We start from the raw sequence: 17,500 nt of genomic DNA, 5'->3' as shown, positions 1-17,500 counted from the left end.
TAATTAGACCCCTATACTTTCTTTTATTTATCTTCTGTTTCTTTATATTATTACTACTCAATCTTTTCAGTTTGTAAAGCGTCTTTGAGTGTCTAGAAAAGCACTATACAAGTCTAATGTATTATTATTATTATTATTATTATTATTATTAATAATATTATGATTATTATCAAATTCAAGCACCTTTCAAGCACCTTTCAAGGACTTTCAAGACTCAATTCCCTCAAATTCAAGGACCCAACCCGGCATAGTTTGAGACAGAACTAGTTGACGAGCTAAGTAAAACATTTTTGAATCTAAACTCCTCAAAAAAAGTTCTGAAACGTTATTTTGGTCGATTATTCCTCCCCTTTAATAATACCAATTGGTATTGTATTTTATATAGTTTATATACAGAATATATATATATTATATAGTTTATATACAGAAGAATATTGCAGGGGATTTTGGCAAATATTTTTGGGCCGCTACCCACACGTTTAGCTGTGTTACTCATTCCACGAATGCATGATCCTTCCAAGTTGTACCTCGTTGTAAAGGTGACTAATCAGGCTTTCCAACGATATACAATACAATACCAATTGGTATTACTAAAGGGGAGGAACAATCGACTGAAATAACGTTTCCAAACTTTTTTTGAGGCGTTTATATATTAATTTTTTTAGAGAGAGAGAGAGGGGAATTCAAGCACTTTCAATGACCCATGTCATATTTTCAAAAACATTTAAGATCTTGATTTCTTTCTCAAATGCACAACCTTTTCAAAACTTTCAAGGATTTCAAGGACCCGTGGGAACCCTGAAAAAGGCAGGGCAAAAACAAAACAAAAACGGAAACGGAATTGAAGTGGCATCGACTGTGGCCCCTCTGACGCAGCAGGGGGGGTTTGCGTGGGGCTTTACTTACTCTGAGGGAGAGAGAGAGCTCCCCGCTGGCCTGGCTGGAGTACAGGTTGACATACTCCCCTTCCCCCTCCCCGCCCTCGTCGTTCGCACTCTCGCTCTACGGGGAAGAGAGGAGGGACAACGGGGCTTGAGGACGGAAACAGTGGAAGGGGACTTGGAGACTCAAGTTCACTTGACTAACAAGAGAGAGCTGGGTTGGTTTCTAGCTCGGTGGGTGAGAGTTGGCCATCAGGTGGCGCTGGTGTTCATGTTAGAGGAGGACGTAGGTCCCTGATAAACCATGGAAGGGGGGAGAGGATACTACAGCTATTGCTACTGCTACTACTGCTGCTGCTAGAGTCCTCTGAGGTTCTAGATGACAGTCAGAGAGTGAAGACCACAGGTCAGACCCCCCCCCCCTCTCAACATCACCTAACAGCAGGACCTCCTTCACTGGCACGGTGGTCCTGCGTGGACGGTGGTTTGTGAATACAAATGGTGAAAGGCAAGAACCTGGTGGATCAACGAGTCAACATGTTACGTGCCTGGTAGTGTGTCCACCTTAACACGGGTACTTGTTCATGTCTACCTGTTATCAGCTCACACCTGTCTCCCAGAGTCACCCCCCGTCTCCCAGAGTCACCCTCTGTCTCCCCCTGTCTCCCCCTGTCTCCCAGAGTCACCCCCTGTCTCCCAGAGTCTCCCAGAGTCACCCTCTGTCTCCCCCTGTCTCCCAGAGTCTCCCTCTGTCACCCTCTGTCTCCCAGAGTCACCCTCTGTCTCCCCCTGTCTCCCAGAGTCACCCTCTGTCTCCCAGAGTCTCCCCCTGTCTCCCCCCGTCTCTCAGAGTCACCCTCTGTCTCCCAGAGTCTCCCCGTCTCCCAGAGTCACCCTCTGTCTCCCAGAGTCTCCCCCTGTCCCTGTCTCCCAGAGTCACCTCCTGTCTCCCCATCTCCCAGAGTCACCCTCTGTCTCCCAGAGTCACCCCCTGTCTCCCAGAGTCACCCTCTGTCTCCCAGAGTCACCCCCTGTCTCCCAGAGTCACCCCCTGTCTCCCAGTAGGGCTGCAACTAACGATTATTTTGATAATCGATTAATCTGCCGATTATTTTTTCGGTTAATCGATTAATCGGATACCAAAAAAAACAAATCTTTTGCACATTTTATTTTATGTTTTCTAAATCAGCCAGGCCTATACATATACATGTGCAAAGTATTAATAAAAAATAATAAATAATATAAATAAAAAAGGCTTTGCAACATCAAATAGGTTTAACAACAGGCCATGGACTATGGCGGTAGATTGTTTCAATACAGTAGTTGAACTCTAGCTCAATACATGCATTGTTTTAGGTAATAACTTTGCTTAATGTAAAGGTCAGTAACCCAAAGTGCAATATAGGCTACAGACAAGACACTAATGTTTTTATATAACAGATATGCTCCAAAACAATGCAATGTGTCCTCTCACTCCATACAATAGGCTAGGCGACAGTCAGTGCCTCACTCTAACTCACGGGTAGCTTGGTAGGCTACCACTAGCTAGCCTTTAGCTTATCACCACTGACGTTAGCCAGCTAGCTAAATACACTTGTCATGCAATATTGAATTCATGAATGCGAGCAAACACTCACTGGCTATCGCATTACATTACAGTCACCCCCTGTCTCCCAGAGTCACCCTTTGTCTCCCCCTGTCTCCCAGAGTCACCCTCTGTCTCCCAGAGTCACCCCCTGTCTCCCAGAGTCTCCCCCTGTCTCCCAGAGCCACCCTCTGTATTTTATCGACTACTCTGTCTGTCTGTCCTGTTCCCTCGGCCCGCCCCCTCCCTGCAGAGCGCCCCCTGGCTGTGAGCTCACCGCTGAGGTGTGAAGAGAGTCAGTGAGAGAAGTCTCGGAAGGAAGACAGACGGCCCCGGAGCCCAGCGAGCTGGCCCCGCCCCCCCCGCCATCCAACATGGCGGCTTTGGTCAACGCAACCTGGTCCGAGCTCTGGAACGGGGCGGAGAGAAGGAAGAGCCGGGAAGAGGGAAAGGAAAGTGTTAAGAAAAGGGAGGGAGGGGGGAAAAATGAGAGAAGTGGTTTAGAAAAAGAGGGAGCATAGACAGAATCCAGAATAGAAAAAGAAAGAGAGATTCCCCCTCTTCCTCCAGCACCTCTACACAGCTAGCCTGGCCTCTGAGGTACGCTGGAACAGAACATCTGTCCGTACGTGCAACATCACACACCAACACACTGGTAGTCATGGCAACGTTCAAGTCGAAGTCTCTCTTGAGGAGAATAAATCGTCTGAGGTAAAATGATCTCCCCTCTCGCCCAGAGAGAAACAGAGAGCTCAATGTTATAGAAACAGACAAACAAACACATAAGGGATATTCATCAAATTGGGACATTGCTCTACATGACATTGTGTGTGTGTGTGTGTGTGTGTGTGTGTGTGTGTGTGTGTGGTTAGTGTGGCCAGGTGAGGAGGTTCCTGTCAGTAGAGAGGCGGAGAGAACCTGCTGTAACACGCTCTGCATACCAGCCCTGCTACTACATACCAACACACATCACTGATACCACACTAGGCAAGCTCACACACACACACACACACACACACACACACACACGTACACGAACACGAACACACACACACACACACACACACACACACACACACACACAGACGTACACGAGCGAACACACACACACACACACACACACACACACACACACACACTCTCACACACACACACGTACACTCACACATGCACACACACGCACATGCACACACACACACACACACACACACACACACACACACACACGTAAAGCGTCCAGCGTACAGGTAGTGAACAGACAACACAGGTCTGCAGCGCAGAGCCATGGTGGTGACGACGTCTCCATATGAATGAAGGACAGAAACATCCACTCTTCATTCCACCCAACAGAACTCAGCCCCTAAACCCCTACCCCCCCTAACCCCACCCTAACCCCCCTAACCCCACCCTACCCCCTCCCTACCCACCCTAACCCCTCCCTACCCCCCCGGCCCCCATCCATCCTTCCCTCTAAACCTCCCTCCACATCCCCCCAACGCAGCACACCCTGAGGAGTTCAGGAATGTTCAACATTCCGCTGGCACACAGGGAGTGGGGAGGGAGAGGGGGGGGCATGAGATCGATGGGTTACAGAGAAAGGAGGGGGGAGGGAGAGAAGGTGGTATTAGGAGGAAGAGGAAGAAAAAAAAAAAACAGCGAGGAGGGAGGGAGGAATCTGTTTGGCATCAGGTCCATATGGTGTGCATTCCTCCAGGTCCTCTGGGAGACACAGCCCCTCTGCCTGCCCCCCCCCCCCCCCCCCCCCCCCCCCCAGCCAAGGATCTCACAGGGCCAGCCCCCCCCCCACTCCTCCCAAGCTCACATACACTAGGGGTCAGGGTCAGGGGATAACAGAGTTACTACTGAGACACGGTTATCATTAACCACCTGAACCTAACTCATCACCTCTGAACCTAACTCATCACCTCTGAACCTAACTCATCACCTCTGAACCTAACTCATCACCTCTGAGGTCCCTGTTGCTGGAGTCAGTCTACCTCCTGGGACTCACGCTGGGGTCAGTCTACCACCTGGGACTGCTACATCTACGCTGGGGTCAGTCTACCACCTGGGACTCACGCTGGGGTCAGTCTACGACCTGGGACTCACGCTGGGGTCAGTCTACCACCTGGGACTGCTACGTCTACGCTGGGGTCAGTCTACCTCCTGGGACTGCTACCTACGTCTACGCTGGGGTCAGTCTACCACCTGGGACTCCCGCTGGGGGACTCTCTGTGGCGTTAACATCCCCTCCCTACAGTCAGAGGGAGGTGTTTCAGCTGGGTCAGAGAAACCTCTGCGTGCGCGTCGGCGGTAAAAACACGGCGTGACGTCACACCACAACGGCAAACGTCGGGACACACAAAGACACACAGCGGTACGAACACACAGACCAACTGCAAACGGCCACGTTAACATAATCAATGTTCCAGCCATGCCCAGAGACAAAGCAACAAAAAATAAATAAATGTAAAAAAAATCCACAGGTGAACAACAACAACAACAGTCACAAAGTCACAAACGAGACCAAGCACCAAACACGAGAGGACCTCGTAGACGACCACAGAGGCACGGGACGGCACCAGACGACACACGGTCCCACACAGAACGGCGCCCCCCGGGGGCCAGGCAGGGTCACTCACCATAGGCGTGGTCGCGGAGGCGTGGCCGCTCAGGTAGGAGTTAGACACGGACATGCTGAGGCCCGCCAGCCCAGAGCCCGCCTCCTCCATCGCCACTATGGACGGCTGGAGGTGGCAGGAGAGAGAGGAGGAGGAGGAGGAAGAGGGGGAGGAAGAGTGGGAGGCCTGAGGAAGGAGAGAGAGAAAAAATGGAGAGAGGAGGGAGGAGGGGGAAAGACAGAGAGAGAGAGAGAGAGAGAGAGAGACGGGAGCGATAGGAGGAAAGAGAGAAAGGAACCGAGAATATAATAAAAAGAGAAGGAAAAGGAAGAAGAAGGCATTCGAGAGAGGAGGAGGAAGGGAAAGAGAAAGAATACGTTTATTACAGTGATAAGAGCGCTGAAGCAGAGTCTAGGATTAAATCAAGAGCAGAAAGCGTGTGAATGGAAGAAGGGCGTGAGGAATCCGTAGCACGGTAGCCAGGCAGCTAGCTATGGTAGCCAGGTAGCTAGCTATGGTAGCCAGGTAGCTAGCCTTGGTGGCCAGGTAGCTAGCCATGGTAGCCAGGTAGCTAGCCATGGTAGCCAGGTAGCTAACCATGAGCCATGGTGGCCAGGTAGCTAGCTATGGTGGCCAGGTAGCTAGGTGGCCAGGTAGCTTGCCATGGTGGCCAGGCAGCTAGCCATGGTAGCCAGGTAGCTAGCCATGAGCCATGGTGGCCAGGTAGCTTGCCATAGTAGCCAGGTAGCTAGCCACGGTAGGCAGATAGCTAGCCACGGTAGGCAGATAGCTAGCCACGGTAGGCAGATAGCTAGCCACGGTAGGCAGATAGCTAGCCACGGTAGCCAGGTAGCTAGCCACGGTAGCCAGGTAGCTAGCCACGGTAGCCAGGTAGCTAGCCACGGTAGCCAGGTAGCTAGCCACGGTAGCCAGGTAGCTAGCCACGGTAGCCAGGTATCACTGTCACTCAGAGGGCTGATGACTGAAGACTTGGTAGAAGGCTTCCTTGTTGCACGGACCCAGAGTAAGAAAGCCTGCAACGCCGGTAAGCTCAGAGTTCATCACAGCATCGTAACGCGCCGAAGACTCTGGACACCTGAGCAGGCCGGTCAACGTTGAGATCTGACAGACCCCTAAAAGCTGCTTCTGACCGTCTGAGCTCCTGGGCCTTCAGAGAACCAAGGCTGACTACTACACACAAAACCGGGCGGATACGATTTGCGTTTTCGTTTAATTTCCGTATCCGTAAAGTCGACACAGCGTGTAAGCTCGTAACATAGCTTTACAGACGGGGCCGACAGGCTCATACCACTGGCCCATGACCTCGTCTGGGGGGAAACATGAACCCAGAGTACCAGAGAGAAATATCATTTAAACTCCACAACAGGATGATCAAAACACAATCCTCTGGATTAAAAACAGATGGTGACGTGGTGTGTGATGCTGACGACCTCCTGCAGGGAGGCCTGCTGCAGCTGAGCTCACCGGTCGTCTGCTTAGTGATGATGGCAACTGCTCCATGCCCTAGCTGTAGGAGAACCCCTATCTGGAACCCACTTCCCATTCAACAGTGGCTGACCACTAGCCACTAGCCTGCACCCAGGCCAACGGTAGGCCGTTGGTGTCCAGAGGTGAGACCGCTGTCAAGGCCGAGCCTACATGGTGACAACATCAAGGTCTTTAGCTCCAGTCTAATATGACCGCTCAACACCTCCTTCCCAGCCAGCCCCTGTCAATCAAACCCATCTGACCTCACTCTGACCACCCCCCCCCCCCACCCCCGTGGAGGAGGGGGGGGGAACCTCCATCAAAGCGTAAACCAGTTGTCTCAATTGACCTCCGGGCCGGGCCAGATTAACACAAGTGGACTGGATCTGATACAGGTCTGATAACAGGCTGCCCTTATCTCCTCAGTGACAGGCAACCGCCAGCACACACACCAGAGAGGGGGGGGGAGCAGTATACACACCAGAGAGAGAGAGAGGGGGTCAGACTGAGTAGGGGAGACATAAGGAGATGGATGGTGGAAGACAAGATTGACGAGGATTAACGGGAATGCAGCTATCTAGAACGCTATCTTGATCTCTGTCCTTGCCCGGGCCGAACCAGACACAAATGGAGACACTACAACACGACTACATTCAACTCCAGTTTTTTTTTTTTTTTTTTTACATCTGTTCAACACAACTGGCTCCTAATGACCCTTCTAGACAGGGCAACTGTCCTCAGGGGTGCACTACAACATACACCACCCCCCATGGGATTACTACCCAGAACCTGTGACCTCCAGGAATTCATTACTGAACCCAACCCCCCCCCCCCCCCCCCCCCCCCCCCCGCACCAAGCAGCGCTGAGACCACACTGACTTGGTTCAAATGATGACGCTTCAACCCCTCGACCCTAAACCTACCACTGAGAGGTGGGCCCGACAAGAGTTCCCAGAGTTCTTCCGAGAAGAATGAGGGAGAGGAGGAGGGAGAGGAGAGGGTGGGTGGGTGGCTGGGCTAAGGGGGGTTTGGGGTTACACTCACCAGCTGCCTCTGTTTGGGGGGCAGGGCGGGGGGCGGCAGGGGCTCATGGACCGAGTCGGTGCTGCTGAAGGAGTCGTTGAAGCCGTAGACCTCCTGGAAGCGCTTGTTGCGCTGCTCGTAGATGCTCTCGTTCTGCGGCGTCTGGTAGAAGACCGAGGGCTGCGGCTCCGAGTAGTCCTCCACGAACTGCATGTACTGGAGGACTGGGGAGGTCACATGACACGGGAGGCCACATCACGCGGTGACACAATACGCTCGGGGGGGACAGGAAACGGACAGAGACTTGACAGGAAAGGACATCGTTCACCCAGCGATACTCGCTCTGCCTTGGACTTGGAGTGCCCCATTGTGCACTTCCTGTCTCTATTTATTTAGTAGCAGATTCCTTAAACATGACCCATGCAGGAATGACCCCCCCCTCTCTCCCTTCTTCCCCCCCTCCCTTCCGTCCCCATCCTGCTTCCATCTCCCTCCCTCCCTCCCTCCCTCCCTCCCTCCCAGACTCACTGTGTTTGCTCTTCTTCTCCGGCAGCGGGGGGGGGCTGGAGGGGGGGAAGTCTTTCTCGCTGGCGATGTACTGGGCCACAAACTCCCCCCCGTTGGTCTGGGGCATGGGCGAGATGGGCGTGAAGAGGGGGAAGGGCGGCGTGGGGTGCAGCAGCTCCTCCTCTGACAGGTTGTCGTACTGGGAGGGGAAGCGCTCGTAGAACACCCGCGAGGCGCCGCTGCCGTCCGGGTAGGGAGACACCTGGAACACAACCTCGTCCTTCAGTTCCACACAGCCATCACAGGGTTCCACATTAACGCTTGCCAGTAAAAGTAAAACATTTGCCGGGTTTGTTTGCGCGAGCCCGACGACGCTGCTGGATCCTGGATCTGTTTACCGGTGTGCAGGAAGAACAACAGACGGCGCAGGCTCCAGACCAGACTAGATGATCGTGGAGTGAAGATATTATTAAAGCGATGCGACGGGTGATCGACAGGTGCATGCGCTTTAATAATATCTTCACTCCACGATCATCTAGTCTGGTCTGGCGCCTGCGCCGTCCGTTGTTCTTCCTGCACACCGATACACAGATCCAGGATCCAGCAAATTACGCTGTCGTGTAAACAAACCCGGCAAATGTTTTACTTGCCCCGGGCAAGCGTTAATGTTGAACCCTGCCTCATCCATCACAGTTTGGTACAGCGGCACGGACAGTAAATCCCGGAAAAAAACTACAGCGAATAGTCCCAAAAGTAATCTAAGATCATCGGCACCCCTCTCCAATCAGTCGAATCATTAGATCTCAAACGCACTAACCGATAGAGCAAATCAAATGATCTGACCCCTCCCACTGTGCTCACCACCTCCCACCCTGTTCACACAAACTGTTGCCCTCTGGACGGCGCTATACCGATCCCTAGCCACCAAAACATCCCGTTTCAAAAACAGTTTTTTCCCCCTCTGCTATAAGGACTCTCAACACCTGACTCACTGCACTAACCCTGCCAGATGTACTGCACTTTATAGTTGTAAATATTGACTATGTTTTTGTCTTGTGGTTATCTGTGTACATTGTCCATTGTGATAGTCATGTGTAATGTGTGTATGTTTGATGTATTTGACACTCTCCAGACCAAGGCCTTTGGCCCCTAGTCTAGTTGTCACTCTTGTTGTCTTTGTTTCTTTGCTTTGTTTTTCTGTTCTGTCTGTCTGACTGTCTGTCTATGAATTAAACCATATTCATTCATTCACTCACCTGGGCGCTGCGCCGCTTCTTCTGGGGCAGGGCGGGGGGAGGCGCGCTGTTGCGGGACGGGTGTAGTGGGTTGACGTGGCCCCCCGGCTGGGGCTGAGGGCTCCAGTACTCGGGGGGGTTCTGGGGGGTGGGAGGGCAGCTGAAGCGGGGGTGGGAGGAGGGCAGCTGTCCCGGGACGGGGGAGGAGGACTCGCTGTGGGACTCGGGCAGGGGGCTCAGGCAGCCCCCCCCCGCGGGGCCTAGGGGGAGGAGAGGGTCCCCCACTGAGAGGTCCTGGTGCAGGAAGTCATAGTCCGGGTCGTAGCTCTCTGTGTTGTCTGAGGAGCGGAGGAGGAGACGCACAGACAGAGAGGGAGAGGGAGAGAGAGAGGGAGAGACAGACAGAGAGACAGAGAGAGAGAGAGAGGGAGGGGGAGAGAGGGAGAGAGGGAGAGAGGGAGAGACAGACAGAGAGAGAGGGAGAGGGGGAGAGAGGGAGAGAGAGAGAGGGAGAGACAGACAGAGAGAGAGAGGGAGAAGGAGATAGGGACAGAGACAGAGAGGGAGACAGAGGGAGACAGAGAGAGACAGAGGGAGACAGAGGGAGACAGAGGGAGACAGGGGGAGACAGAGAGAGACAGAGAGAGACAGAGAGAGACAGAGAGAGACAGAGAGAGACAGAGGGAGACAGAGAGAGACAGAGAGAGACAGAGGGAGACAGAGAGAGACAGAGAGAGAGTTCAGAAAGAAAACAAGTGGCGACAATCAAAAGTTCAAGAGGGAGTTCACACGTTTGTGTGTGTGTGTATGTGTGTGTATATATCAGTTTTTTAGGTGAACCCCTGAGCGATAAGAGAACCACTTAGTAGAATCCGTTTCAGTGTGTGCCCTATTTTAGAGTTGTGTGCGTTAGCGTGTATCCCGGTTGTGTGTGTGTGTGTGTGTGTGTGTCCCTACCCAGCGTCTCACAGCTGGTGTTGCGGGAACACTGACCGCTGTCCTGCTCCAGGGAGGACAGCTGCTCATCAGACTTGCTGAGCTTGCCCATGCTGCCGCAGGGGGAGAGGCGGGGGGAGTCGCCCCCGTACGACTGGCTGCCCCCCGAGAACCGCCGCTGCACAAAGTCCTGCTCGTACTCCTGCTGCTGCTGGACAGGAGCGTACACACACAGAGACAGACAGACACACAGACACACAGTTCAAAAAGGGCCAGTTCAATTAAGTTCCAAGTCACAGTTTATCTATTTTTGGTCTATTCTGGTCTGGTCCGGTCCGGTCTGGTCCGGTCCTGCGCTGACGTAATATATAATCTGATCCTGTCTCCTCTTATCTGGTCTGGTCTGGTCTAACTCTGACCTGGTCTGGTCTGGTCTAACTCTGACTCTGGCCTGGTCTGGTCTGATCTAACTCTGGTATGGTCTGGTCTGGTCTAACTCTGACTCTGACCTGGTCTGATCTAACTCTGGTATGGTCTGGTCTGGTCTAACTCTGACTCTGGCCTGGTATGGTCTAACTCTGGCCTGGTCTGGTCTGGTCTATCTCTGGCCTGGTCTGGTCTGGTCTATCTCTGGCCTGGTCTGGTCTGGTCTATCTCTGGCCTGGTCTGGTCTGGTCTATCTCTGGCCTGGTCTGGTATGGTCTATCTCTGGCCTGGTCTGGTCTGGTCTAACTCTGACCTGGTGTGGTCTAACTCTGGCTTGGCCTGGTCTGGTCTATCTCTGGCCTGGTCTGGTCTGGTCTAACTCTGACCTGGTGTGGTCTAACTCTGGCTTGGCCTGGTCTGGTCTATCTCTGGCCTGGTCTGGTCTGGTCTAACTCTGGCATGGTCTGGTATGGTCTAACTCTGGCCTGGTCTGGTCTGGTCTATCTCTGGTCTGATCTGGTCTGGTCTAACTCTGACCTGGTGTGGTCTAACTCTGACCTGGTGTGGTCTAACTCTGACCTGGTGTGGTCTAACTCTGACCTGGTGTGGTCTAACTCTGACCTGGTCTGGTCTAACTCTGGCCTGGCCTGGTCTGGTCTAACTCTGGCCTGGCCTGGTCTGGTCTAACTCTGGCCTGGTCTGGCCTGGCCTGGTCTGGTCTGGTCTGGTCTGGTCTAATGGTGCTTTTCCACTACAGTGCCAGCCCGGGTCGACCCGGGTCAGCCCTGTTCTTTGGCGCTTTTCCATTGAGCGGCCCGTGTCAGCACGGCACGGCACGGCACGGCACGGCATGGTAAAATAGTTCTTGGATGGGTAGCGAAAGTTGGGAAGGGTACTTTTTTGCCAGGCTGCGTGTGACGTGTGACGCTGCACACCGTTGATTGGTCAATGGAAATCGTCATCCCATGTTCATAGATTTCATCACTAACCGCCATTTTTAAATACCACAACAGATTTGGCTCTAGGAAAATGTCACTTACTGTTTCTGTAATAACGTATTAATAAAGATTTTAAAAAATATGATAACCATCGTATTATCTTAGTTTAATGTCATTTCAATGCATCATAGAACTTTTATTTACAACAAGCATAACAAAAAAATCGCTATTATGGCAATGTCCTGTAGAACTGAAAGCGGCAGGTAACAGGCAGGTAACATCCATATGCTGTATATATAAATAATGTCGGTGTCGACCGTGATAGCAGTGTCGTATCGACACCATTCAAATGGTTTCAGATTCCCTGTCCTCTCCCCTATCCGGACACGTTTGAATTGTTATCTAACCCACGGTAAACCACAGTCATTAACCCGCAAAGGGTGCCTCCGGGCACCGTGTTTGTCCGTGAATAACACCGGCTATGGAGGTGGTACAAACACAATACTACTTTGCTAACTTCACCATCGGTATACGGTCATTTTGAGCCCTGAACCACTGTGCTGACACCCCGAGAAGTTATGCTTTTAACCGTAAACTCAATGAACCGGGAGTTCACCCGCTGCTGCAAGCGTATCTATAACGAACGCGGAGATTGAATGAGCCCCGCGTCAGTCAGCCTTTCCGTAGAAATACGTCGGACCGTTATATATCTAACGTTACATGTTTTAAGGCTGATCTGTGCATGATAGTGCTGCATTATGTTGATCATTTATATCGATCTATTCTTGCCAATTCCTTATTACCAGTGGAAAGGGGGAAGACTAAAACACTTTGAATGGGATAGATGGACTTTCCGTTCAATGGAGGAAGCATGATACTCGCGAGTTCATCTCGCTTTTCCCCCCGTTGATGTATTAAACAATCTAAGCAATCTAATCAGAGCAGTTGTTATTGTGTAATATTATTGATGGATGTGCCATTTTCGATGGAGAGCAGTGAGCGGATGACTTGATGTGAGCATGTATTTGACTAATGCCGATAGTCTTGCTCCGAAACCGGAGCTGTCTACAGCGGATTCCACAACGTTCCTTCAAACTACCGTAATTCATGAACTATATGCCCAATCTAAAAAATTCAAACAGTTTCTGAAAGCAGAGAAGTTGCACTTTTTGAATAGTTGAACTTTTTTAGGCTTATTACGGTAGTTCACCAACAAAAAAAGCACAGTGCTCAACGTGTCAGGAGACACGCATTTCCCCCCGCTGATCTGTATAGCGGGGGGGGGGGGGAATCTTATGACACGTAACTCCTCCTTGTCCCGGGTCGCTCAGTATAATGGAGAAGCGTTTCTCAAAGTACGGCACGGCACGGCACGGCACGGCTCGGATACAAATGCGGCCCGGTTCGGGTCGGTAGTGGAAAAGCGCCATAACTCTGGCCTGGTCTGGTCTGGTCTGGTCTGGTCTGGTCTAACTCTGGCCTGGGTCTCGTACCTGTCTGTGGACGCTGCAGGGCAGGCTGGAGCCCCGGCTCATAGGGGCGACCACAGCCACCCGGGTGGGCGAGGGGGCGGACTGCCGCTTCTTCGGGGGCAGGGCTGGAGCAGGGCTGCATGGGGGGGGGGGGGGGGGGGAAGAGGACAGTTAGGGGGGAAGGGTTGCGCGCGCACACACACACACACACACACACACACACACAAACACACACACACACACACACACACACACACACACACACACACAGGGTGGTGTGTTGACAAGTCTGTTTCTGTAACAGCAACATTCCGTGCTTGTCTGGATTTTACGATCATCTCTGGAATGCCTGGTCTGGTCACAGGTGCTTTTCCAGGTCCCCAAATCACAATTCAAGACCAGATGAAAGGGGATGAAATAGAAAAATCACAAGGGCAAAATAACTGTGTGTGGGGGGGGGGGGGCAGCGAGGACACTCATTGGTCAGTCACGCACACTCATGCACTTGGGTCTCTTCCTGATTGGACAGAGTGCTTCTTTGTGCGCCACGATGCAAAGGCACAAAACGTGGGGACACAGTCATGCAGGACACAGCACTCCTCCAATCAAGAAGCTTGTTGGGGACGGGGCCGGGGACAGGGGGGTACCAAGAAGGGATGATGCCATAATGCAGAGGGATGATCCTATTGGCTAACGTACTTCTCCTTCAGTGTGGATCTCCTTTGGCCAGCGGCAGATTTGTCATTGTTCAACTGTGCTCTGTATCCCAGAAAACATGGAGAGAGGAGTGAAAACCACATGTAAAAAAAGACGGAGAGAGAGAGTGTGAGGGAAAGAGAGGGGGAGAGACAAAAGAGAGAAAGGAAGACAGAAGAAAAGAGGGGAGGTGGAGGAGAGAGACAGAAAGAGAGGTCGACAGACAGCAGACAAACCAAAGTGTGTCAGACACCAACAGCCTAGTAGAGTGGCGGCTTGCAGGGTGACTGAGCTGCTCTCTCAGACCTTACTAGAAGAGTCTCCACTTTAAAAGACCCTCTACACAAACATGACCGGTAATCTTCCCCCGACATCTTCCACCCACACAGTGATCCTTCTAGAACATTTAAGTGGACACTGCAGAAGGGTGACTATGAATGAGGGCGAGTTTCACCCTCTCAAACGTTCCTCATATTTGTGTCTACGCCCTTCGCCCCTTATTCTCCATCAAAGAACGCCCGTGCTAACTTAAGTCCACAGCTCAGTTTCATCTTCACTTTTTTTTTTATGTTCCTCTTTGGCTTTTTTTTTTTTTAAACATGTCAAACACGTCAGAACATTTCAAGAAGTTCTCAGGCGACGAGACCACAGAGACAGTAAAAAAAAACAAGACGGTTGTGCGGTCGGAAGGACCACTTCTGCTTTTCTTTGGACCACAGACGGTCGAGACAGTAGATGTCCGGTTACTTTTTATAACCGTGGCAGAGGGGGACTTCTCTTTTCGTTGGGAAGTTACGGTAATCCCCCACCATGAGGTTGAGAAACAGGAACTTGTGTAGCCCACACTAAAGCCTGGTACACACATAAAGATTTTCAAAATCTTAACAGATTGTTTATCTGAGAGAGACCCCACACATGAAGATAACAAATTATGGATTGAACAGTTTTGATCGTATTGTGTGTGGTGTAATCTAGGGATGTCCCGATCCCACTTTTTCACTACCGATACCGATACCGATACCTGGGCTTCGGGTATCTGCGATACCGATACCGATCCGATATTTGTATACATTTTTTGACCCCTGAATAATAACAAATACCTCCCCAGTATAGTCCACACCAACAACAGTTAAATTAAAGACTGCCAGCCTTTATTAAAGCAACAAATGCGACGTGTTGTGGATTGGAACTACGGATCATAAGCTTTCAAATGATGTGTCATACATTGAAATCCGAAAAAAGATGACGAAGTTAGAGTCATTTGAATGTTAGACGTCAGGCACATATAGGGTTAACCTCTTTGTAATGAAACCGGAAGCAAACGCTGCTAGCAGCTATGCGCATTTTAAGCGCATATAGGACTCGCGTGAAGCATTTCTGCGACACGCGTTTCTGTTCACTGTTTTCATTCCCTCATCGCTTATACACATAAGTTTGACTGCGCATGACAGTAGTTCAGCAGTCTCTTAGTCGCACTGGTGCTATTGAATGTATTTCCAAGTCGCACAGAAATATATTCACTCGCAAATGCGACCAAAACAGTCGCACTATCGAGCCCTGGTCATGCACGTGACCACTGGCTACTACTGTTGTCGTCACTTGAGTGACACACCAGATCGAGAGCGCGGATCGGAGCCTTTTTTTTTCTGGTGCGATCCGCGATCCAGCATTCAGGTCCAATATCGCGGCGATATCCGATATCAGTATCGGATCGGGACATCCCTAGTGTAGGGCTGTTACGATTATTCGACGTCGTCGACGTCACCGACTACGTCAATACGTCGGTTAGCGTAATATGCGTCGGTTAGTCGCAAATATTATATATATTTTTTTTTTTTTTTTTTTTTACCTTTATTTTACCAGGCGAGACAATTAAGTGTATGAGTGAAAATGGATAGCTACTAGCTAATGTTACACAAGCAATGTAGCTCACCACAGTTCGTATGTCTTGTCTTCTGGTGTTAGTAACGTTAGCTATGTAGCTGGCTAGCTACAGTAGCCTATTGTCATTGTGGTGCGAGCACCTACTGTACGTTATCTAGCTCGTAGCTCGCATGCTACGTTAGCATCAATTTAGCTAATCATAACATAGCAGCGAGAGTAACGTTAGCTAGCTATGTGTTGTGGTGATGGACAGACTTCTAAATGGCCATGTTGGCATTCAAGTTGGCTAAACATAGCAGTGAGGTGGAGACCCAAAAGTTTTTTTTTTTTTTTTTTTTTTTTACAGTACAAAAATTATCGTTAGACTTATCGATAAATTGGTCGTTAGACTAATCGAATAATCGATAAAATAATCGCTAGATTAATCGTTAGAAAAATAGTCGTTTGGGACAGCACTACCCTAGTGTAATCCAATATTCCCAATAGAGCATACCACATATAAAGATCTGATCTACAACAGTCTAGAGTCACGTCTCCCAAGCCAGAAATCTTGTGTGATCAGGGTAGTAGTACCCTGACTGACCTGTACGAGGCAGCCATGTGTGACAGGGCAAATAAATTGCAGAAGAACAGCTCGCTTCTTGATTGGCTACATTCCATTCCACGTCACAATCGGACTCGGGAGTCGCCCACACACAAGAGAATTTTTGATCGTAAATATCGTAATTATTAAACGTTTAATCTTTAGAGCCATCCGATAATCGGGCGTTTGCTGTCCTTGGTCGGAAGGGGTGGATATGTGTGTACCAGGCTTAAGGCTATATGTGTGTACCAGGCTTTATGTGTGTACCAGGCTTAAGGCTTTATGTGTGTACCAGGCTTTATGTGTGTACCAGGCTTAAGGCTTTATGTGTGTACCAGGCTTAAGGCTTTATGTGTGTACCAGGCTTAAGGCTTTATGTGTGTACCAGGCTTAAGGCTTTATGTGTGTACCAGGCTTAAGGCTTTATGTGTGTACCAGGCTTAAGGCTTTATGTGTGTACCAGGCTTAAGGCTTTATGTGTGTACCAGGCTTAAGGCTTTATGTGTGTACCAGGCTTAAGGCTTTATGTGTGTACCAGGCTTAAGGCTTTATGTGTGTACCAGGCTTTATGTGTGTACCAGGCTGAAGGCTTTATGTGTGTACCAGGCTTAAGGCTTTATGTGTGTACCAGGCTTAAGGCTTTATGTGTGTACCAGGCTTAAGGCTTTATGTGTGTACCAGGCTTAAGGCTTTATGTGTGTACCAGGCTTAAGGCTTTATGTGTGTACCAGGCTTAAGGCTTTATGTGTGTACCAGGCTTAAGGCTTTATGTGTGTACCAGCTGTGTGTGGTGTGTGTGTGTGTGTGTGTGTGTACCAGGCTTACGGTAGAATCTCACTGGATCAGTAACATCACACAAGGATCATACACAAGTCCCCCCCGGTCTCAGACCCAGTCTCCCTCACCTGAGCTCAGCCATCTTCAGTCCCGGGAGGGGGGGCTTGGGAGGGGCCACGTCCTCCTCTGTCGTGTCCGCCACAACCTCTGTGGGAGGGACGGCGGCCGCGGTCTTACTCAGAATTTCCTTCTCTCTTTCCGTGAGCGGCATCTCTGATGTGCTGCGGACAGAACACAAGGGCATGAGTATGTGTGTGTGTGTGTGTGTGGGTGTGTGTGAAAGAGACAGCAAACGGAGAAAGACGGAGGGGTTGGAGGGTGCTCTACTAACCTCTCTGGCGCTGTGACGGGGGGTGGTGGGGGTTTGTTGGGGGTGGTGGGTGACGGC

General features: G+C 50.7%; 1 protein-coding gene across 1 annotated transcript in view; it reads right to left on the bottom strand.

Annotated features, from left to right (window-relative positions):
- Nucleotides 1–17,500, bottom strand: part of rapgef1b (Rap guanine nucleotide exchange factor (GEF) 1b) — a gene marked incomplete at its 3' end in the record, with an annotated part of 74,925 nt that overhangs the window by 12,033 nt on the left and 45,392 nt on the right. The window contains exons 5-15 of the mRNA XM_080528762.1: nucleotides 17,444–17,500; nucleotides 17,181–17,333; nucleotides 13,812–13,871; nucleotides 13,134–13,248; nucleotides 10,298–10,484; nucleotides 9,362–9,678; nucleotides 8,127–8,367; nucleotides 7,620–7,822; nucleotides 5,109–5,273; nucleotides 2,744–2,875; nucleotides 907–1,002 (exon numbers count right to left, since the gene is read on the bottom strand). The exon at nucleotides 17,444–17,500 is cut by the window's right edge and continues 35 nt beyond it. Of these exons, the coding sequence (XP_080384888.1) occupies nucleotides 907–1,002; nucleotides 2,744–2,875; nucleotides 5,109–5,273; nucleotides 7,620–7,822; nucleotides 8,127–8,367; nucleotides 9,362–9,678; nucleotides 10,298–10,484; nucleotides 13,134–13,248; nucleotides 13,812–13,871; nucleotides 17,181–17,333; nucleotides 17,444–17,500 (1,726 nt within the window). The remainder of the gene's footprint in view (nucleotides 1–906; nucleotides 1,003–2,743; nucleotides 2,876–5,108; nucleotides 5,274–7,619; nucleotides 7,823–8,126; nucleotides 8,368–9,361; nucleotides 9,679–10,297; nucleotides 10,485–13,133; nucleotides 13,249–13,811; nucleotides 13,872–17,180; nucleotides 17,334–17,443) is intronic.

The sequence above is a fragment of the Nansenia antarctica genome (assembly GCF_963989245.1).
Source record: "Nansenia antarctica genome assembly, chromosome: 4".
Taxonomy (NCBI): Eukaryota; Metazoa; Chordata; class Actinopteri; order Argentiniformes; family Microstomatidae; genus Nansenia; species Nansenia antarctica.
Note: the sequence above shows the minus strand (reverse complement) of the source record. Positions and strands in the feature narration are given on the sequence as shown.